This window comes from Rhinopithecus bieti, unplaced genomic scaffold (genome assembly GCF_001698545.2).
Source record: "Rhinopithecus bieti isolate Rb0 unplaced genomic scaffold, ASM169854v2 scaffold_3041, whole genome shotgun sequence".
Classification (NCBI taxonomy): Eukaryota; Metazoa; Chordata; class Mammalia; order Primates; family Cercopithecidae; genus Rhinopithecus; species Rhinopithecus bieti.
The window spans coordinates 2564376-2586357 of record NW_016804262.1 but is presented as its reverse complement, the minus strand read 5'-3'; the positions used below and the strand labels follow the sequence as shown (position 1 = coordinate 2586357).

Below are 21982 nucleotides of genomic sequence, written 5' to 3'. Positions count from 1 at the left end.
AATCCTATGTAACTCCAGAGGTCACTTATGACATCTAACTCCACTAATTAACTCAGTTATTCAGCTGCACATCCATAAGCACGAAACAACTAACAATTACCACACAACTGAGCAAGATCAGAACTCTGAAAGCTGTTTTTCTAAATAAACTATGAGACAAAGCACGAAAATCTCATTTATCTTTATAGAAGAAAATATAAATATCACAAACCTGGTCAATGTAAAAAATAACACAATTAATAAAAATAGCTAAGGCCAGATACTACTGTTAAATTCCTCCTCTTTCATACTAAAAACAACTCAAAGTATCAGTCCATAATGACACTAAGTATTGGAAGAGACTATTTAGAAATTTTCATAAAAATGTCACAGTGATTTTGGAGTAGAAACCTAATAATCTGTTAGGCTGAATCTAGTAATAAAAACTATGGGCTTATATTTTATGTCCTTATTACTTCATTTTTCTGGGAATTTTAGTAATTCATTTTCTTTATTTTATTAAAAGATCAATCCAAAAAACATTAAAGGAGGAAAACTGGTCCTCCACCATAGTTTGAGAAACATTGCAATAAAAAGTCAATAAATATAGTCATCTCTCAGTGTAGGGGATTTGTTCCAGGACCATCGACAGATACCAAAATCTGTGGATGTTAAAGTTCCTTATATAAAATGGTGTAGTATTTACATATAACCTACACCCTTCCTCCCGCATACTTTAAAACACCTCCAGATTACTTGTAATACCTAATACAATACCTACACATCACTTCATTTGCATGAACTCAATGTAGTACTCATTATGCAGTAAGTTTTGCTTTTTGGACCTTTGTGAATTTTTTTCCTGTATTTTAATCAGTTGTTGACTGAATCTCTGGATGCAAAACTCCAGGATACAAAGGGCCAACTCTACTCTCTAAAAGTTAATAAATCAAAATAAAACTAAAAAATACAAACACTTCAAAATTATTCCCCTGTGGCAGTGAGCCTAGGGGTGAGTAGGAGGAATTTATCTATATTACAGAAATTCTCATTCTGTATTAAACCTGTGTGTCTCCATGGAATAGTACACAGCCATAAAAAAACAATGAAATCGTATCCTTTTCAGTAACATGGATGGAGGTTATTATCCTTAGAAAACTCAGGCAGGAATAGAAAACCAAATACTACATGTTCTTTCTTATAAGTGGGAGCTAAACACTGAGTATACATGGGCACAAAGAAAGGAACAATGTAAGACACCAGGGGCTACTTGAAGGTTGGGATAAAAAAAAATTACTTATCAGGCAATATGCTTATTACCTGGGTGATAAAATAATCTGTACACCAAACCCCCATGACATGCAATTTACCTATACAACAAATCTGCACATGTACCCATGAACCTAAAAGTTTAAATATCTTTTGAAGCTGATAAACAAACAAACAGCTTAAAAGCAAATACAACAAGCTATTAGAAGTCATAGAAACTTGGTGGTAGATTTATGGGTGTTCACTCTACAATTATTTCAACTGTCTTGATGCTCACAATAAAATGACGGAAAACAAAAAAGCAAACAAACAAAACTTGTGTCTATTTCTCTCATAGTTTGCAAGCTTCTCAGAAGCAGAAACTAGTACTTTTATCTCCTATGCATCTAAAAAACTGCCAAACATGAGTAATTTATTAAATAAACTGCAGTAAATTAAAACCAAAAACTTTAAGCGAACAGATGTGACATTTAAATAATAATTAAAAGCAAAACCAAAATTTAGTTTTGAAGGTTATGTTGAAAGGTAATATAATGTAACCCATGAGCCTTGGAGTTAGGCTGGGTTCTTAATCTTGTCTTTGTCACTCACTAGCTGTGTGGCCTAAGCCTCAGATTCCTCAACTTTAAAACAGATTACCTGGCCAGGCGCAGTGGTTCACACCTATAATACCGGCACTGTGGGAGGCCAAGGCGGGCAGATCACCTGAGGTCAAGAGTTCGAGGCCAGCCTGACCAATATGGTGAAACCCCCCGCCTCTACTAAAAATACAAAAATTAGCCAGGTGTGGTGGCGTGTGCCTCTTGTCCCAGCTACTCGGGAGGTTGAGACACGAGAACTGCTTGAACCCGGGAGGCGGAGGTTGCAGCGAGCCGAAATTGTGCCACTGCACTCCAGCCTGGGTGACAAAGCAAGACTTCATCTCAAAAAAAAAAAAAAAAAAAAAAAAAAAAAAAAAAAAAAAACACACACAAACAGACTATCTACTCTGATAGGATTAATATGAGGACTGAAAGAGGAAGTGGACATAGATGGGTTAGCACAATGCTAAGCACAGAGGCAGTAACCACGTCACCTGCTATTTTTCTCTGAAACGTAAAACCTGGGGAATAATCATAACACTAACCCATTTTACTTACAGATAATCCACTTTTCCATTGCATCCAAAGAGAGGTATTCACAAGGCATCTTAAAAAGAGAACATATATATTTGCAGTTAAAAGAAATTCTAAAAAATATTCCATATTGAGTCACTCTCCTCCCCTTCTCCTGATAACTTACTACCCAACTCTTCGCCCAAACACTACCACAACAAATTTGAAGAGCTGGATAAAAGTTTTATTACCTATACTGAAACTTGCAGTCAATAAATAACAATGAGAAGTGTGCCCCTTTCACATCTGCACACCATTAAACCTCTCTTTAAAAAATATTGTTGCTAATTATCTTTAATCTGGTAAATGACAACTTATCAATTTCTCAAGCCTATTTCAAAGTTTACAATATTCCAAAAGATAAAATTTTAGTCAAGATAAAAGACATTTATGTGTCTGAATGCTCACTGTCTCACCAAAATCAATAGCTATGTGTGTGTATTCTCCATATGTGGAACACCTATGTTCATAAATAGAGAATAGACTGAAAAGAATACAAAGGAATATAACAATGATTTTGTCTACTTGGTTCTACTTGGTGAGATGTGGGGTGATTTTGCTTTTCTTTATACTTCAAATTTTCTATCATGATAAAGCAAAACAAACTTTTAACTTTAAAGAAAAAAGTACTCATACTATTCACCATATTAATTTATCACCAGTTTTCATTAAGACTCTAAAGCTAAAAAATCTGAACAATATGACTTAAGCAATGAACATGAACTTCAACTAATAAGCTAATGCTAATTAGAAACAAACTGCAACAGCATTGCTGAACTATTATTTTTTTAAAAGTCACTTTATTTTCATTCAAAAGAGAAAAATAGAACCATACAGTATCGGACTGCGCTGGATTAAGCATTGTACTAGGTGCACTGATGAGGCTTAATAACTGGGCATTTCTCCACTGGTCAGCTGAAAGATTCCTTCGAGGATATACCATTTGAAGAGAAATTAGTGCATCTGAAAGAGACTAATCAAAATACAAAAAAGAAAGCTGAAGAATTTTGTTTTCCTTTTCTGTTTACATTCCAGCTATAATTGCTGTGGGTTTCTAACTATACCATCATAAAACAACACAGCCTAATTACAGCCATGCTCCTTATAATATCTGAGTTGGATTGTGGCTCCTCTCCTCTAGAATTTTTTTTGCTAATGTTATAAAAACTACACAGATTCTGCATTTCCGAGCAAAAGCTTAGGTCAGAAACTCATGTTATTTTCTTAAAGGTTAAAATATGTGGCAATCTTGGGAACTTTATTCCAAAAGGAATAGAGAGCCTGCTGTCATCTTTCTGTCAATACAAGTTTCCATTCTGATAGTTTCTGATAGCTTTAAAAGAAAAAGACTTCGGGGTTATATGACTAAGTGTTAATAAAACTCAACATGCTTTATATTTCTCTAAAGAATGTCTTATAAAAATAATACACTGTATCTCATCTTAATAAATTACTTCTCTTTATCAACTGGTTTGTTGATTACAGCTTTATTATCAAGATATTTAATGTTTCATCTCAAATGTTTCTTTCTTGCTTTCATAAATGTCTTTTGCCATTAATCCCTGCTTCCTAAAAATTCTGTAAAGAGTGACTCTTTTTTTTTTTTTGAGATGGAGTCTTGCTCTTTCACTCAAGCTGCAGTGCAGTGGCGTGATCTGTGCTCACTGGAAGCTCTGCCTCCCAGGTTCACGCCATTCTCCCGGGAACCGCCTCCCAGGTTCATGCCTCAGCCTCCGGAGTAGCTGGAACTACAGGCGTCCGCCACCACGCCTGGCTAATTTTTGTATTTTTAATAGAGATGGGGTTTCACCGTGTTAGCCAGGATGGTCTCAATCACCTGACCTCGTGATCCACCCGCCTCGGCCTCCCAAAGTGTTGGGATTACAGGCGTGAGCCACCGCGCCTGGCCTTAAGAATGATTCTTTAATCTGACTGCACACAGAGTGCCAGAAGTTTTTCCTGAATACAGAATACAGGGCTCCAACTGAAATTTAGTGAATCTGAACCTCTGGAAACAGAACCCCAGAATCTATCATTTTATTAAGCTCTACACAAAGTGATTCTGACGTAGCCAACTAAGAATGCTTTAAAAATTATGTTAATTTTTTTAAATCCTGGGAAATTTGGGAGGTTGTATGTTATGGGAATTTACCACTTCCTCTAGATTTTCTAGTTTGTGTGTACAGAGATGTTCCTAGTAGTCTCTGATAATCTTTAGTATTTCTGTGGGATTGGTTGTGATATTACCTTTCTCATTTGATTGTGCTTATTTGCATCTTCTCTTTTTTCCTTGTTAATCTAGCTAGGAGTCTGTCAACCTTGTTGACAATCCTTTCAAAGAACTAACTTTTTGTTTTTGTTGATCCTTTGTATGGTCTTTAGAGTCTCAATTTCATTTAGCTTTGCTGTTATTTTGGTTATTTATTTTCACTGCAGGCTTTAGGTTTAAGTTCATTCTTCTTTTTCTAGTTCCTTTAAAGTGCAAGGTTAGGTTATTAATTTGAGCTATTTTTATCATCTTTTTAGTACCATACACTTTCCTCTTAATACTGCTTTTGCCACATTCCAGAGGTTTCAGTATGTTGTGTCACTATTTCCATTTGTTTCAAATAATTTTTTTATTTCTGACTTAATTTCATTATTTACCCAAGTCATTCAGGATAAAATTGTTTAGTTTCCAAGTATTTGTGTGGATTTGAGAATTCCTCTTGGTATTGACCTCTATTTTTACTCCAGTATGGTCTGAGAAGATGCTTGGCATGATTTTAATTTATTGAGATTTGCTTTATGAAACCAGGAATAAGCAGAAATCCTGAACAGACCAATAATGAGTAATTAAATTGAATCAGTAATAAAATACCTACCAACCAGAAAAAGCCATGGGCCATACAGATTCACAGCTGAACTCTACCAGACATATAATCCTACTGAAATTATTTCAGAAAGTGGAGGGGTAGGGGCTCCTCCTTATCATTCTATGAGTGCAGTATCATCCTGGTACTAAAATCTAGTAAAAACACAACAACAAAAAAAGAAAACTACAGACCAATACTCCTGATGAACACAGACACAAAAATCGTCAACAAAATACTTGCAAACCAAATCCAGCAGGACATCAAAAAGTTAATTCCCCATGATCAAGTGGGCTTTATTCCTGGGATGCAAGGTTGGTTCAACAAATAAATCAATAAATGTGATTAACTACATAAACAAAATTTTATAAAACACCATATGATCATCTCAATACATGCAGAAAAAGCATTCGATAAAATCCAATATCCCTTCATGATAAAACTTTCAACTAACTAGGCATCGAAGGAACACACCTCAAAATAATCAGTGCCATCTATAACAAACCCATAGCCAATATACTGAATGGGCAAAAGCAGCATTCCCCTAAGAACTGGAACAAGACAAGGGTGTCTGTACTCCTACCACTTCTATTCAACATAGTACTGAAAAGTCCTAACCAGAGCAGTCAAGCAAGAAAAAGAAATAAAAGGCATCCAAATAGAAAAAAAGGAAGTCAAATTATCTCTGTTCATTGACAATATAATTCTATACCTAGAAAACTAAATGACTTCAGCAAAGTCTCAGGATACAAAAATCAACATACAAAAATTAGCAGTATTTCTATACACCAATAACATTCAAGCTGAGGACTCAAGAATAAAATCCTGGCCGGGCACGGTGGCTCATGCCTATAATCCCAGCACTTTGGGAGGCCAAGGCGGGCAGATCACCTGAGTTCTGGAGTTTGAGACAAGCCTGGCCAACATAGTGAAACCCCAACTCTACTAAAAACACAAAAATTAGCTGGGCGTGGTGGCAGGCATCTGTAATCCCAGCTACTGAGGAGGCAAAGGCAGGAGAATTGCTTGAACCCGGGAGGTGGGGATTGCAGTGAGCCAAGATGGCACCACTGTACCCCAGCCTGGGTGACAGAGTGAGACTCCATCAACAAAGAAGGAGGGAAAGAAGGAAGGCAGGCAGGGAGGGAGAGAGAGAGAGGAGAGGGGAGGGGAAGGGAGGGGAGGGGAGAGGAGAGGAAGAAAGGAAAGGAAAGGAAGGAAGGAAAGAAAGAAAGAAAAAGAAAGAGAGAAAGAGAGAAAGAAAAGAAAGGAAAGGAAAGGAAAGGAAAGGAAAGGAAAGGAGAAGAGAAGAGAAGAGAAGAGAAGAGAAGAGAAAAGAAAAGAAAAGAAAAGAAAAGAAAAGAAAAGAAAAGAAAAAAGAAAAGAAAAGAAAAGAAAGGCAGGCAGGCAGGCAGGCAGGCAGGCAAGCAAACAAGCAAGCAATCCTACTTACAATAGCCACAAAAAAATAACTAGGAATACACCTAACCAAGGAGGTGAAACCTCTCTAAGAGAAGAACTAGAAAACGGTGCTGAAAGAAATCACAGATAACACAAAGAAATGGAAAAGCATTCTATGCTCATAGGCTGGAGGAATCAATATCATTAAAACGACCATAATGCCCAAAGCAATTTAAAGATTCAACACTATTCCAATCAAAGGACTGTCATTTTCACAGAATTAGAAAATCTATTCTAAAACATATATGGAACCAAAAACCAGCCTGAATAGCAAAGGCAAAGTAAAGAGACAACTTACAGAATGGGAGAAAATAATTGCAAACTATGTACCCAACATAGGACTAATATCCAGAATCTATAAGGAACTTAAACCAACAAGAAAAAAATCAAACCACCCCATTAATAGGTGGGCAAAGGACATGAATAAACACCTCTCAAAAGAACACATATAACCAGCCAACAACCACATGAAAAAATGCTCAGCATCACTAATCATCAGAGAGATGCAAATCAAAACCACTGGTAAAATAGGATACCATCTTACACCAGTCAGAATGGCAATTATTAAAAAGTCAAAAAAATAACACATGTTGGCAAGGCTACTGGAGAAAAGGAAATGCTTATACACTGTTGGTGGGAATGCAAATTAACTCAAACCCTGTGGAAAGCAGTTTGATGACTTCTGAAAGAACCAAAAATAGAATTACCATGCATCTAATTTCATTACTGGGTAGATGCTCAAAGGAAAATAAACTGTTCTACCAAAAACACACTTGTACTCGTATGTTCACTGCAGCTCTATTCACAACAGCAAAGACATGGAATCAACCCAGGTGCCCATCAACAGTGGACGGGATAAAAAGAGTGTGGTACATATGCACCATGGAATATTATGCAGCCATAAAAAGGAACAAAATCATGTCTTTCTGCAGCAACATGGATGGAACTGGAGGCCATTATCGTAAGACACCTAATGCAGAAACAGACAACCAAATACTTACTGTACTCACTTATAAGGGGAAGCTAAACATTGGGTACACGTGGACACAAAGCAACAACAGACACTGGGGACTCCAAAAGTGGCAAGGAGGGGGACAAGAATTGAAAAGCTACCTACTGGGTACCATGTTCACTACTTCGGCAACGGGATGATTAGAAGCCCAAACCCAGCATCACACGATATACTCATTTAACAAACCTGCACACGTACCCATGAATCTAAACAAGAAACAGAAAAACAAACCCTGGCAAATAAACAATAGTGTTTTATCAAAATTCTAAGGTATCATGGAATATTAGGAAAAAATCAAGATTGGAAAATAACTGGTCTAATTAAAATGAATTATCCTATGTAATTATCAATAACCTACCATCTACTGAATATGTTAATGTGCTAACGACTATGTAGAACTTAAAAAGATAGCCAAGAGCCTAGCTTGGAATTTTCAAGAGGCTGTCAAGGAAATTTTCAACACCTAAGTGGAGAAAGAACCAAATCTAAAATAGTTAAATCAAAACAAGACCATAAATGATTAGGGAAAAACCCTAAATGGATCCAGAGAGAAAAGAGGAGAGGAATAGAAATGACAGTTCCGGGTGGGGAAAAACCACTACTGATACTTGAGACAGGAGATGACCATGATATGTGCAGCATTTTGAGGAATTCTGATACTTCCATCTAAAATGCTGATTTTTTTAAATTTCAAAACTGATGCCATCTACTAGCTTCTTGCAAACTAATAATTCAACCAATTCCCAGACAGAAAACCTATATAAATTTGTGTATAATGTAGCTATGCAAATCTGGAAAAAAACTCTTCAGAATTTTCATGGGAGTAAAAAAATTCAAAGAAAATTATTGGTGTTAACTGTATGACAAGAAAAAAGCACAGTGGCCAGGTGCAGTGGCTCATGCCTATAATCCTAGCACTTCGGGAGGCTGAGGTGGGTGGACTGCCTGAGCTCAGGAGTTCGAGACCAGCCTGGGAAATATGGCGAAACCCTGTCACTACTAAAAATACAAAAAATTAGCCAGGCGTGGTAGTGCAGGCCTGTAATCCCAGCTACTCTCGAGGCAGAGGCAGGAGAATCACTTGAGCCCAGGAGGCGGAAGCTGCAGTCAGCCGAGATTGCACCACTGCATTCTGGCTGGGGCGACAGAGCCAGACGCTGTCTCAAAGAAAAAAGCACAGACTTACACAAGGTATTAACTTTCATGATTCAAAGAGAACAATGTAGACCAAAATTCTAGTATCCTGGGCTTCAGTTCTGGTTTTGCCACTATTATTACCAAATGACTTACCTTGTCATGATACTGCTCCAGCCCTTAATCCTTAGCTATAAATAATGAGATTGGATGAGATACCTATAAATTTCCTTGAAGTGTTTAGAAACTACCATTCTGTGAATCAGCCCTTCTGCAGAGAATCCATAATGACAAGACTACTTACAACCAAAATTATTTCATTATTTTTAATCTCTTAAAAGATAGTCATTTCAAATTATTTTCATAAAACCCGTCACTTTTTTCATTAAGAGACTATAATAATAAAGTTAAAATTTATCAAATACTCTGTACTTTTAAATGAAGCATTTAATTCTTCTAAGAACCATATGAAATTAAGTGCTATTATTATTCCATTTTTACTGATAAGAAAACTGAGGTATTGTGAGGTTAAGTAACTTGACAAATATTATACTATAATTTGCAGAATTGCTACTAAAACCTATTAGTGTGAGAACAGACCCTCTCAAATACCACATGGTAAATTCTATTGTTTAGTGCTGTATTAAAATCTAAAAAACTATAATGAAATCAATCAATATATACTTGAGTCTCTATACACTATTCTGAATCTCATTAATTAGTTCCCTGTCCATAATTAGATAAAAGCACACATAACTATTACTTATATCCCATTACAGTATTTTTCAAAAAGAAGATTATCCCTTTATCCAACTATCCATCCTCACGCTATGTTATATGCCTATTCTCTCATATGCCTAACAACTGCCTCTTACCTTGCTATGGGGTACAAATTCTTCCATCATCTTCTTTAAAGGGTTTTCATAATCCACAATCATCTGGCCAAGGCGTGGGTATTCTCTGTCACTTAAAACAGACACATCAAATTTCAATGAGTTGTAATCTATCACATTGAGCATTTTAGAAAGACTTTTATAATGCAAATCTACCTTGCTCCATGAGTCATTTCATGGGCATAGTTGTATAATCCAATGATTGCCTTCCTTTCTTCAATTCGAGACAGCAGTATCATTAGTGTTGTATAGGTTATAATTAAATCTAAGTAGTTCTTTGTTAAATCAAAGTTTACAGTCTAGGAGAAAAAAAAATCAAGTTCAACTACTTCCTATTTCTTAAAATTTAAAACACACACAAAATCTTCACAGAGGCTATTGAGAGCTAATAATTTTCTGTATTTTATCCCCATTCTAAAATGCTATCTAATTCCTTTCACTAAAAGCATGTCTAAAATTTGGCAGTTACAGATAACAGTTTTGTGTTTGACACAATTTCATGGATGAAAGAAAAAGAGCTTGTGATCACTATATTCAAACTGGTAACAGTTCAAAAGGATAAAAGCCAGAATAATAAGGAACACTGGTGCCAATCTCACTAAAGAGGAAAAAAAATTATTCTTTTAAAGTTCACCATTAAGTAAATGGAGACAATTTTCATTTTGACTTCTTGTATCTAAAAATTATCATACTAAGAAAGAATCCATCAAGTATGCCTTTTAGAGAGAAAATATTATCCATTTAACTTTTGAAAATTGGGCCTATTAAACAAAATACTAAAGTTAACGTGTATTTCCCAATACGTACAACACTTAAACTCTGTGACAATCAAAACAAATAAAGAGAATATATACTTTACTTTTTAAAAAAGCTATAAAACAAGCCAAATTAATAATGCTAAAACTTTATATGCTAGCTACATAATCCAGCTAAAGAAAAGCAATTGGTCCCCTGAGCTCTTCTGGAAACAGAATTGGACATTTTTCTGAAAATGATACTTACAATATCAAAGAAGACTTGGCAAACGTCAATAGTATTCAGCAATTCACAAACATGGTCCTGAAAAGAAATACTTATTGTAATCTTTTATCTGTATAAATCTGTTTAAATTCAGAAAACACAAACAAATAAGGTATGTTTTAAATTTCAGTTCTGGAAGATTTCTATTTTATTATTTACAAGTGACACAGCAATTTACACAATTAATAAACATTTAAATCTACTTCTGAAATGTTAAATATTATATATTAAAATACATACCTTAAATTCCATAACATCTACAAATGTGAAGTAATATAATGCCAGATTTTCAGAATCTCTGATTTTCCTTCTGTAGTTGTGCAAGCTGTTGCTGTTAAAACAAAATTAGAATGCATTGCTCATAGAGAACAAAAATATTTAATTTTACTACAAACTATCTTCTTTTATGCTATATGGAAGCACAAGCTTTTAGAATAATATTTCTAGATGATTAAGGCTTTTTTAAAAACCAAAGTACTCGAGACAGCAACTGCTAACAGTGATCAGCAACTGACAGTGTGAGGCTATAAAACAAATCAAAGCATATTAGTACCAAATTGCACTACTATTGAGGAAAATCTGAAAGTGTTAGGAAAAAAAGTATCAAATGAACTCTTAAAAAATTAAAAACAAGTCATGAGCATGATCACATTACTAGAAATGGGAGAAAAGAAGGTGAAAAACATTACAACTTACACTACAAAAAAACAATATGCTATATAAATTTGGAACTTACCAAAAAGAACATCCAGGTAAAGCCACGTTACGCATGCAAAATAAAATGTAGATACAAACATAAAATACGGTAACGGTTCCCTGACCAGATCCACAAAACACAATAATATATTAAACAAAAGCAAAAACCACAACAACAAAAAAGAAATGAGAAAGAAGCAAAACTAGAGTTAAGACATGAAAGAGGGAAATGTGAAAGACAAATAGTATTTTAATTAACCATATAATTAAATTTACAAAAGTCCCTATTTTTCTTTTAAAATCAACTACTGATATAATTTCTAAAAGAATCTAGCTATTTTTAATGCCCTATAAGATTCTCAGCATTCCAATAAATGATCTAGAACCTTGATACTCTTGAGTGTAGTTTACTGAATAGCCACTCCCACATCATTTAGGAGCATGTTAGAAAAGCAGAATCTCAGGCTTACCTCAGATCTACTGAATCTGAATCTGCCTTTTAACAAGATACCCAGGTGTTGTAAACACACGTTAAATGTGTAAGAAGTTTATTCAGAACATGAGAAAACTGGAAAATATAAGTGGCTCAAAATATCAGATTTGCTATCAAAGCCCATACAAGGCTGAGGCCTTCATATAGTTCTGAATGACACTTAGGAACATTAGGGGGAAGATGCCTCCACACATAATTGTACTGAACCACTGTGATAAGTCAGAAATTTTACAGCAGTGAGCCTAACATCAGAGGAATTTTTTTTTTAACTACAAAAAGCCAATTTAAAACAGTAAGCACAGCAGTCTGCTAGACCCTACTATTATAAGGGTAAACCACCCTAAATATTGCACTCCCTGAAGACATTTAAAGAAGTAATTCTATTTAGAAAATATTCACACTCAAGCCTGTAATCCCAGCACTTTGGAAGGCCAAGATGGGTGGATCACCTGAGGTCAGCAGTTCAAGACCAGCCTGACCAACATGGTGAAACCCTGTCTCTACTAAAAATACAAAAATTAGCTGGGCGTGATGGCATATGCCCGTAATCTAACCTACTCAGGAGGCTGAGACAGAATCGCTTGAACCTGAGAGGAGGAGGGTGCAGTAAGCCTAGATTGAGCCACTGCACTCCAGCCTGCGTGACAGAGATGAGACTCCATCTCAAAATAAAAAGAAAATACTCACAAATGAAATGTTTCATTACTACCCATAAATACCAGACAAATTAAGACATATACTTGTAGTGACTATGTTTAGCTTCATCTGTGAGAGTAGCTGACTCTATTTTGCACAGCATAATCTGTTTCAGAACAATTTCATGTTTATATATGCACATTTTAATCCTTACTACTCCAAAAACATCAAGTGAATTACTTACTACCTTATTCGACAACATTAAACATTTAGAATTGATGTCTTAGTCCTTTTTCCTGCTTTTCAGTACTTTGAACTTGAGTTTCAAAGTACTACAGGTGAAAGTACATTCATAATAATAAGATATGAAGGGTATAATTTGGTTTATATTGGGCTTAATAATCCCAATTTATTTTAGTTGCCCTAGTGTAATTTTATTAATTGTGTCCCCTTTCCTTCCAACTTCTGTGTCCTAGTCTGAACAATAAATAATACGGTTACCATCTTACTATGAGCCTTAAATGGTCTTAAATACAAATCTCATTTTCCATATTAAGAACCTAAGAACTGGCCGGGTGCGGTGGCTCAAGCCTGTAATCCCAGCACTTTGGGAGGCCGAGACGGGTGGATCACGAGGTCAGGAGATCGAGACTATCCTGGCTAACACGGTGAAACCCCGTCTCTACTAAAAAATACAAAAAACTAGCCGGGCGAGGTGGCGGGCGCCTGTAGTCCCAGCTACTCTGGAGGCTGAGGCAGGAGAATGGCGTGAACCCGGGAGGCGGAGCTTGCAGTGAGCTGAAGTGAGCTGAGATCCGGCCACTGCACTCTAGCCCGGGCGGACGGCAGAGCGCGGACGGCAGAGACTCCATCTCAAAAAAAAAAAAAAAAAAAACCTAAGAACTACAGACCTTAAAACAACCTTCTTAAAGTTACAACTACTTAATGACAGAGCCAAGATTGGAAATCTCATCTCTTTACTTCTGAAAGTGTTCCTTCTACCATTCTACATGCCCATCGTTTCCCTTTTTAATAAAATCTCACAGGTTAAATTTCTCATTCAACTTTATTTCCCCCAAAGTCATATATGACTAGACTCTACTTAGCTACAAACATTTATCAAACAACTACTAGATGCCTAAATTCAAAACAGTCAAGCTTTCAAGGCCCTCCACAATCTGGCCCTAACTTACTTTTCCAATCTACATTTTCCCTACATGTATTCACACACTACATATAGTAGCCAAAACAATCTATTCACTACCTTCTATACACATCTGCTTTCTTACTGTTTCCTCTACTGGAATGTCAGAATCCCACCATTTAAACATGTCCAAACCCCACTATTCCTAAAGCACTTAGTTTAAATGCTAATCCCATTTTCAGAAAACCATACCTGATTGAACTCCTTCCCTGAAATGCTAACGTCTCCCTCCTCTAAATATGCATAATGTCTAACAGCAGCTATCACTTTCTATCTTCTATAATAGCTATCTCCAGCAAAATTAGTGTACCAAACTCAAGTTTTAATTTCCCTAGTCCATATCATACAGTTCTGGACACAGGAAGTATCCAATGCAAACATCTATCGGATAAGGGATTATAATGACAAACTTCAAAGACTATCAGTGTCAGATGATATGTTTTGGGAGGTGATGCTAGAAAGCATACCTTATGCAACCATGGCTAAGTGACAACATCTCCAGCCTAATACCCTCCTCATCAAAATGGAAGCTGATGTGGACAATTAACCAAGATAATGTACATAAGAATATGTAGCAATGCCTCGCAGCCAGAAGCTGTACATTAAATATTAAGTGAATACCAAAGGAAGTTTGCAGATCACTTCTTCAAAATAAGTATAATAAAACTTTAATATTCCCCAATATTAGCCATAGTATTTCTAATAAGAGCTGATATTTACTGAGCATACATTATGTGTCAGGCATCGATTGTTCCAAACATTTTACAGGTCTCTCACACAATCCTCAGTATCTCTATGCAATCACGTCCCCCATTTCAATGAAAATAAATTCCGTAAGGCCTGGGTGAAAGAGGTCAACTACAACAATGAAGAACAAAAGTGTCTACAATACTCTTGCTTCAACTACAAAAAATGCTACATTTTAGTTCCTAAAGTGAGGGAGAGTAGATACTACCAAAAATTACTAGTATCTAGAACAAAGTTTTCTTAATTCAACATCTCACTGTTTTATAGAAAATAAAAAGCAGAAAATGGCCTCAGAACCAAGGTAACACATTGTTCGAAGTAATACAACAGAACATTAGAAAAGTACTATTGTGAGAAAAAATTGATTCTATTCACTACACTAATACTTTATTTATTTTGGGGATGGAGTCTTGCTCTATTGCCCAGGCTGGAGTGTAGTGGTGTGATGTCGGCTCACTACAATCTCTGCCTCCCGAGTTCAAGCAATTTTCCTGCCTCACCCTCCTGAGTAGCGGGGACTACAGGCAGACACCATATATCCAGCTAATTTCTTTGTAATTTTAGTAGAGACGGGGTTTCACTATGTTGGCCAGGCTGGTCTCAAACTCCTAATCTTAGGTGATCCTCCCGCCTTGGCCTCCCAAAGTGCTGGGATTACAAGCATGAGCCACTGTACCCGGCCTCAATACACTAATACTTACAAAAGCATATTCATGTGATACATGCAAATATTTTAGCAAAGTATTTATATAATGTTTTCCTTAAACTTTCTAGCTATGGGTCATTATTCTAAATATTCAAGAAAAATATGTAAAAACTGGAAATAAACTGGATAAACATCAGGCATGCTTACGGCAAGGAACCTATCTCTAAATGGAAAAGTCCTGGTAATTAATCTTTGTTCAATTAAGAAGCATTTTCCACACAAATATAAGTATCCAGAAAATCGATAGAAATTTATTATTTATTCTAAATCCTCAAGTGTTTCATTCTTCCAGAGAAAAAGCAATGGCAAATTACTATAAGGAATTAGTGCCCACAGAGCTAAACCACGGAATACAAAGGAACATGGGTATAGTTTTTATTCGCTCATTTCAATTATTACCTTCTACTGTTATTGAAATTGCTTATTCATAAATTATTTTTCTTAATCTAAGTTTTGCTAGCATTTTGTTCCTCTTAAAAAACAACCAAATTCACAAGTTTGGTTTCAAGGAATGCCTTGTTCAAACTCTTAGTATGATATTCTAAGGCCAGGCTGTTTAAAGTAAGAGTGTACTGAGATGCTATTTGGGTAAATCTCTGCCTAAACTGTCCCAGCTACCACCCTAGTCATCAACTCTCATGTGGACCCCTACAGTAGCATCCTAACTGGTCTCTGTACTTCTGCTCGTGCCTCTTCAACCTTCTCCACGTAGCAGCAGCCCATTGAACGTATTTGGTTTTTTCTTTTTTTTTTGAGACAGAGTTTGGCTCTTGTTGCCCAGGCTGGAGTTCAATGGCATAATCTTGGCTCACCGCAACCTCTGTTTACCAGGTTCAAGCAATTCTCCTGCCTCAGCCTCGGGTCGAGTAGCTGGGATTACAGGCATGTGCCAGCACACCCAGCTAATTTTGTATTTTTAGTAGAGACGGAGTTTCTCCATGTTGGTCAGGCTGGTCTCGAACTCCCAACCTCAGGTGATCCGCCCTCCTTGGCCTCCCAAAGTGCTGCGATTACAGGCGTGAGCCACCATGCCCAGCCACAGTGAATATTTTAAAGCACCACACTATCCTAAAAATCCCAGCACTTTGGGAGGCCGAGACGGGTGGATCACGAGGTCAGGAGATCGAGACCATCCTGGTCTACAGGGTGAAACCCCGTCTCTACTAAAAAATACACACACACACAAAAACTAGCCGGGCGAGATGGCGGGCGCCTGTAGTCCCAGCTACTCAGGAGGCTGAGACAGGAGAATGGCGTAAACCCGAGAGGCGGAGCTTGCAGTGAGCCGAGATCGCGCCACTGCACTCCAGCCTGGGTGACAGAGCTAGACTCCGTCTCAAAAACAAAACAAAACAAAACAAAACAAAACAAAAAAAAATGATTCCATTGATGTTATGCAAGATGTCAACAGCACGTGAAGAATATAGAATTCTCTATACTGTTTTTGCAAATTTTCTGTAAGTCTAACAATACTTTAATATAAAATTCATTTTTTAATTCCAACAGTTTCACCTCACAATTAGAATAAAATACAAAATCTTTACTAGTGCCTCAGAATAAAGTCTAAATCAAAGTCCTTGCCTATCTCTAAGACCTCATCTTCTTTCATGCTGCTCCACCCTCACTCAGTATAGTTGCCATATTGGTCTTTCGGCTGTGTTTGCATTCACCAAGTGTGTTCCCACCGCAGAGCCTTTGCACTTGTTCTTTCTCATGTCTGGGGTGCTCTTCAACATTTCTTAGCATAGCTTACTCCCTCATCTCACTTCTCTTCTCTTCAGTGAGGGAGAGTAGATACTACCAATTTTAAAATTTCATTGCTAGTCATAAATGAACTTGATAGTAGGTATAAATTCATGTCTCAAATGAGTTTCTAAATTGATTTAATCCCTTGAATAAAATTCCCAAAGTTGGGTAAAATACTTCACATTATGTCCTTCCAGAATAGGCAAGCATAAAAGAAATGAGTGGCAACTAACAAGACTGACATATGCATATCAAATATAAGCAAATCTCTTAAGATTACCAAAAAATTCTAATTAACACAAAGAATAGTCATGTTTTAAAAGAACCTTAGAATCCTATTTAGCCTGTAATCCTAGCACTTTGGGAGGCCGAGACGGGTGGATCACAAGGTCAGGAGATCGAGACCATCCTGGCTAACATGGTGAAACCCCGTCTCTACTAAAAAATACAAAAAACTAGCCGGTCGAGGTGGCGGGCACCTGTAGTCCCAGCTACTCGGGAAGCTGAGGCAGGAGAATGGCGTAAACCCGGGAGGCGGAGCTTGCAGTGAGCTGAGATCCGGCCACTGCACTCCAGCCTGGGCGACAGAGCGAGACTCCGTCTCAAAAAAAAAAAAAAATTCTTTGTAGTACATTTCTTTTTTCATATACAAAGTGATTTTACTGGCAGTAAATATTTCAGAAATGCATTTTTCTGAGGAAACAGTAGTAAATACATGTTAGGAAAATATATCCAGGCCAGCTGCAGAGGCTCATGCCTGTAATCCCAGCACTTTGGGAGGCCGAGGTGGGCAGATCACCTGAGGTCAGGAGTTCAAGACCAGCCTGGACAACATGGTGAAACCCATCTCTACTAAAAATACAAAAATTAACCGGGCATGGCAGGTTAGCCGCCTATGTTCCCAGCTACTCCAGAGGCTGAGGTAAGAGAATCACTTGAACCTGGGAAGTGGAGGCTGCAGTGAGCCAAGATTGTGCCATTGTACTCCAGCCTGGGCAAAAAGGGGAGGGGGGATGGGAGGGGAGCGGAGGGGAAGGGGGAGGGAAGAGGGAAGGGGAGGGAGGAAGGAAGGTTGGTTATCCTAACACTAGCCTAGTAAAATATGCATTACTGAATTACTGAGTGTTTAAGATGTATTATTACTAAACTGAATCCTCTTAATACTTTTTCAAGGTACATTACTTTTTTTATTGTGGTAAAATACACATAACATAAAATTTACCATTTTAACCTTTTCAAAGTGTGCCGTTCAATGGCTTTAAGCACATTTGCACTGCTGTGCGACCATCAGCACCATCCATCTCCAGATGGTTTTCATCTTCTCAATCAAAACACATTTTAATCCTCATTTTGCAGATACAGAAACAGACCAGAAAAGGGTAAGATGCCAATCCAGGTCTATGAGATTTCAAAACTTGAAACACTTCTTCAATACACTTCAACATTCAAGTTGCTATATAATGACATAAAAATAGTGTAGGGACAAGCTAAAGAAAACATTTGTATTTATATTATAATCAATTACACAGACTTAAACTTCTAAGAAATCTAATTCAACCCTTTCACTTTATAATTAAGGTTATGTTTCTCTAAATTCATATTGCTAGTCTTCTGTTTAAATTAGTTCTGGAATGCACAAAGAGTTTTCTATTAAAGAACTGAAAGGCAAAGAAAAAAAATTAAAATTTGTGTCCATACCTCCTTGCAATAGAACTCTACTGCCTCTCCCATTAAGCACTGTTGTCTATTTTGCCACCCTTCCCATCTTGGCTGGCCTTGTGACTTGCTTTGACCAACAGAAAGCAGCAGAAACAACGAGTCACTTCTAAGTCTAGGGCAAGGTCTGTAATTACAGCTTCTGATTTTGCTCTTTTGGAACACTGTCCTGAAGTGCTGTACGTGAAGAAGCCTGAGATATCGTGTCACATAGAGAAAGGGCACTTCAGCATCCCTGCTGTTCCAGCTGGGTCCATCCCCCAGAATGCACCAGTGGAATGCCCTGTGGCAACCTAAAACCAGTGAGACCAGCAGAGGAACTGCCCAGTCAACCCACATAATCATAAGAAAAAAGCTGCTGTCGTTTTAAGCCACGAAATTTAGAGGTGATCTGTTATGCAGCAATAGGTTACTGAAACAATTAACATCAAGTTCAGTAATATAGATTAAAATAATTTCTATTTCACCACCTGAGCACATTAATGTGCCTCAGCTAAAACTTCTAAAATTTAAGATCCTGGCTATAGATGGTCAAATTAAAGCAAACTTGAAATTAATTTTATCATCAGTACTACAAAAATCACTAATTATATACCATGGTATAGTGGGATTGGTCAACTGTAACATTTTTGTATAAAAGGTATCACACTGCATTAATAATACAATTTACCTCATTTAATGGCACTATTTTCCATTACAAATAGAAATACAAATAGGTTAGTTCCTTTACATTCAATCTTAATAATTTTTTAAAACCTTTCTGTGATTAACTTACTTTCAAAACCAGTACACCAGGCATAAATCAAGCTTTTCTTACTGATTAGATGTCATCATTGTAATTGATAATTACAGATTTATTTATGTCAAGGTAGCCTCAGATGCCATTGACATGTACAAGATAATCTGACATTAAATGGTCCTTGCCTGCTATACTTAAGAGTTTTTATTTCTCTATCAATTATCATCTGCTCCTGATGAGAGTTCCTTTTAATGTACAGTGTGTTAGAAAATATACTTGTTACAATTTTGCCTAACTGACTCAACAAGCTTGGTCATAGGAGAACCAAAATGCTTTTCTCTGAATAAACTTCATTTATTCTACAATATCATTTCTAGTTGTTCAAAATCATTTGGTTTTTTTACAGCTTTATTAGGGTACAGTTTACTTACCATGAAATGTACCCATCATAAGTGAAAAATAATTTTAGTAAATTGGAGTTGTGAAACTATTCACTCTATCCAGCTTTAGAACATTTCCATCATCCCAAACCCTTGTGCCCATTTACAGTTAATCCTGCTGTTACTCCCAAGCCCTAAGCAACTACTGATTTGCTCTCTGTCTCAATAAACTTGCCTTTTCTAGACATTTCCTATAAAAGAGAATCAGACAATATGCAGCTTTTCACATCTGGCTTCACTTACTCTGTTACAGCGTTTATCATAGTTTGTTCCTTTTAATTGGTGAGTAGTATTCTGTTAAAGGTGCACACCACATTTTGTTTATTCATTCATCAGTTAATAGGCATTTGAACTGTTTCCAATTCAGGGCTATCATGAATAACAAATTCTGCTATGAACATGTCTTTGGGTAGACATATTTTCATTTCTCTTCGGATAAGTCCCAGAAGTGGAATTGCTTCCTTCCTAACTCTGAGATGTGATTCAGAGAGGCAAGTGACATGAAAAGTACAGATAAGTGAAGAATTACTGTAATAACATTTTATTCATTTAGACAACAAATATATTAACCTATTACATGACCAGGCATTGTGGGAGAAGCTGAGAAAAACTGTGAATAAAGCACTGACCCTGCCCTAAACAAGCTCATTGTCTAGTGAGGGGTGTGTATATAGGTATATAAGTGTACAAGGAACTCCCAATTGTTTTTTGTTTTTTGGTTTTGTTGGCTTTTTTGTTCTTTTTAAGGTAAATATTCAGTTTTAGAAGCTGATTATCCAGTTTTAGAAGCTGATTAACTTCTAGGTGCAAAGTTGAAAGACGGTGAAAAACTACTATTCCCATATTCCCTTCAAGACAAAGGTTCTCACCAACTGGCAATAACATGAAAAGGGTAACAACAAAAACAAAATGTATACATTAGTGCAATAAAAACCACAATAAGAAAGGTCAGAGCTTCTAAGAATGGTGAAAATGTGGAGCAAAACAGGGAAGTTAACGGAGAGGCTGCACTGAGTAGGTACCCAGGAACGATTTTTGGTACATGAATACATACTGACAGAGGGCATGACAGCTGATGTTAAGTTTTCTCAAGCTGTAAACCGGAATAAAGTTGATGTTTAAATTATCCTGGCTTCTGTCTGGCCTTTTTGGACATCTGTTGTTCTTGGGAGATTTGGAGACAAAGTGAGGTGGCATCACTGAGAGAACAGTTCCCACTTAAAATCTCTAATACTCTGCCTCCACAAATTCTTTCAACACAGAGAGGCCTCCTATCCATTCACTCTACCGTCTTTTTACTGTCACTCATCCTCTTATGCCTTTTTTTTTTTTTGAGATGGAATCTCACTCTGTCCCAGAGCGTAGTGGCATGATCTTGGCTTACTGCAGCCTCCGCCCCCCCAGGTTCGAGTGATTCTCGTGCCTCAGCCTCCCCAAGTAGCTGGGACAATATGCACACACCACCACAACTGGCTAATTTTTTTTTTATTCTTTTTTTTTTTTTGAGACGGAGTCTGGCTCTGTCGCCCAGGCTGGAGTGCAGCGGCTGGATCTCAGCTCACTGCAAGCTCCGCCTCCCGGGTTTACGCCATTCTCCTGCCTCAGCCTCCCAAGTAGCTGGGACTACAGGTGCCCGCCACCTCGCCCGGCTAGTTTTTTTGTATTTTTTTAGTAGAGACGGGGTTTCACCATGTTAGCCAGGCAGGTCTTGAACTCCTGACCTCAAGTGATCTGCTCGCCTCAGTCTCCCAAAGTGCTGGGATTACAGGCATGAGCCACTGTGCCCAGGCCCCCTACTTTCTTATCCATCTTAATTTTAAATGGCTCATCATTATAATTACTGCCTTGTCCTTCCCTCCCTCTTTCATAACTGTCTGATAAAACCTACAGTATAAGCATATACTTATGCTAACTTTGATCTCAATCTGATTTCATGATCATTGACCATAACTGAGTAGCATTACTATTCAATTTTTTCTGTCAATTCATTTTCCTATTCTCCTAGATGGTTATTCCACTCCTTTTTCTCTCTCTCAAATCCCTCAATAATCTTCCTCAACTTCACAGTCAGCTTAAACCTAACCT

General features: G+C 37.1%; 1 protein-coding gene across 1 annotated transcript in view; it reads right to left on the bottom strand.

Moving 5' to 3' along the window:
- NCKAP1 (NCK associated protein 1) overlaps nt 1–21982 on the bottom strand; it is a 107423-nt gene that overhangs the window by 73701 nt on the left and 11740 nt on the right. The window contains exons 3-8 of the mRNA XM_017867484.1: nt 11015–11105; nt 10757–10813; nt 9911–10053; nt 9737–9827; nt 3238–3375; nt 2388–2436 (exon numbers count right to left, since the gene is read on the bottom strand). Coding sequence (XP_017722973.1) covers nt 2388–2436; nt 3238–3375; nt 9737–9827; nt 9911–10053; nt 10757–10813; nt 11015–11026 — 490 coding nt within the window. The 5' untranslated portion in view covers nt 11027–11105. The remainder of the gene's footprint in view (nt 1–2387; nt 2437–3237; nt 3376–9736; nt 9828–9910; nt 10054–10756; nt 10814–11014; nt 11106–21982) is intronic.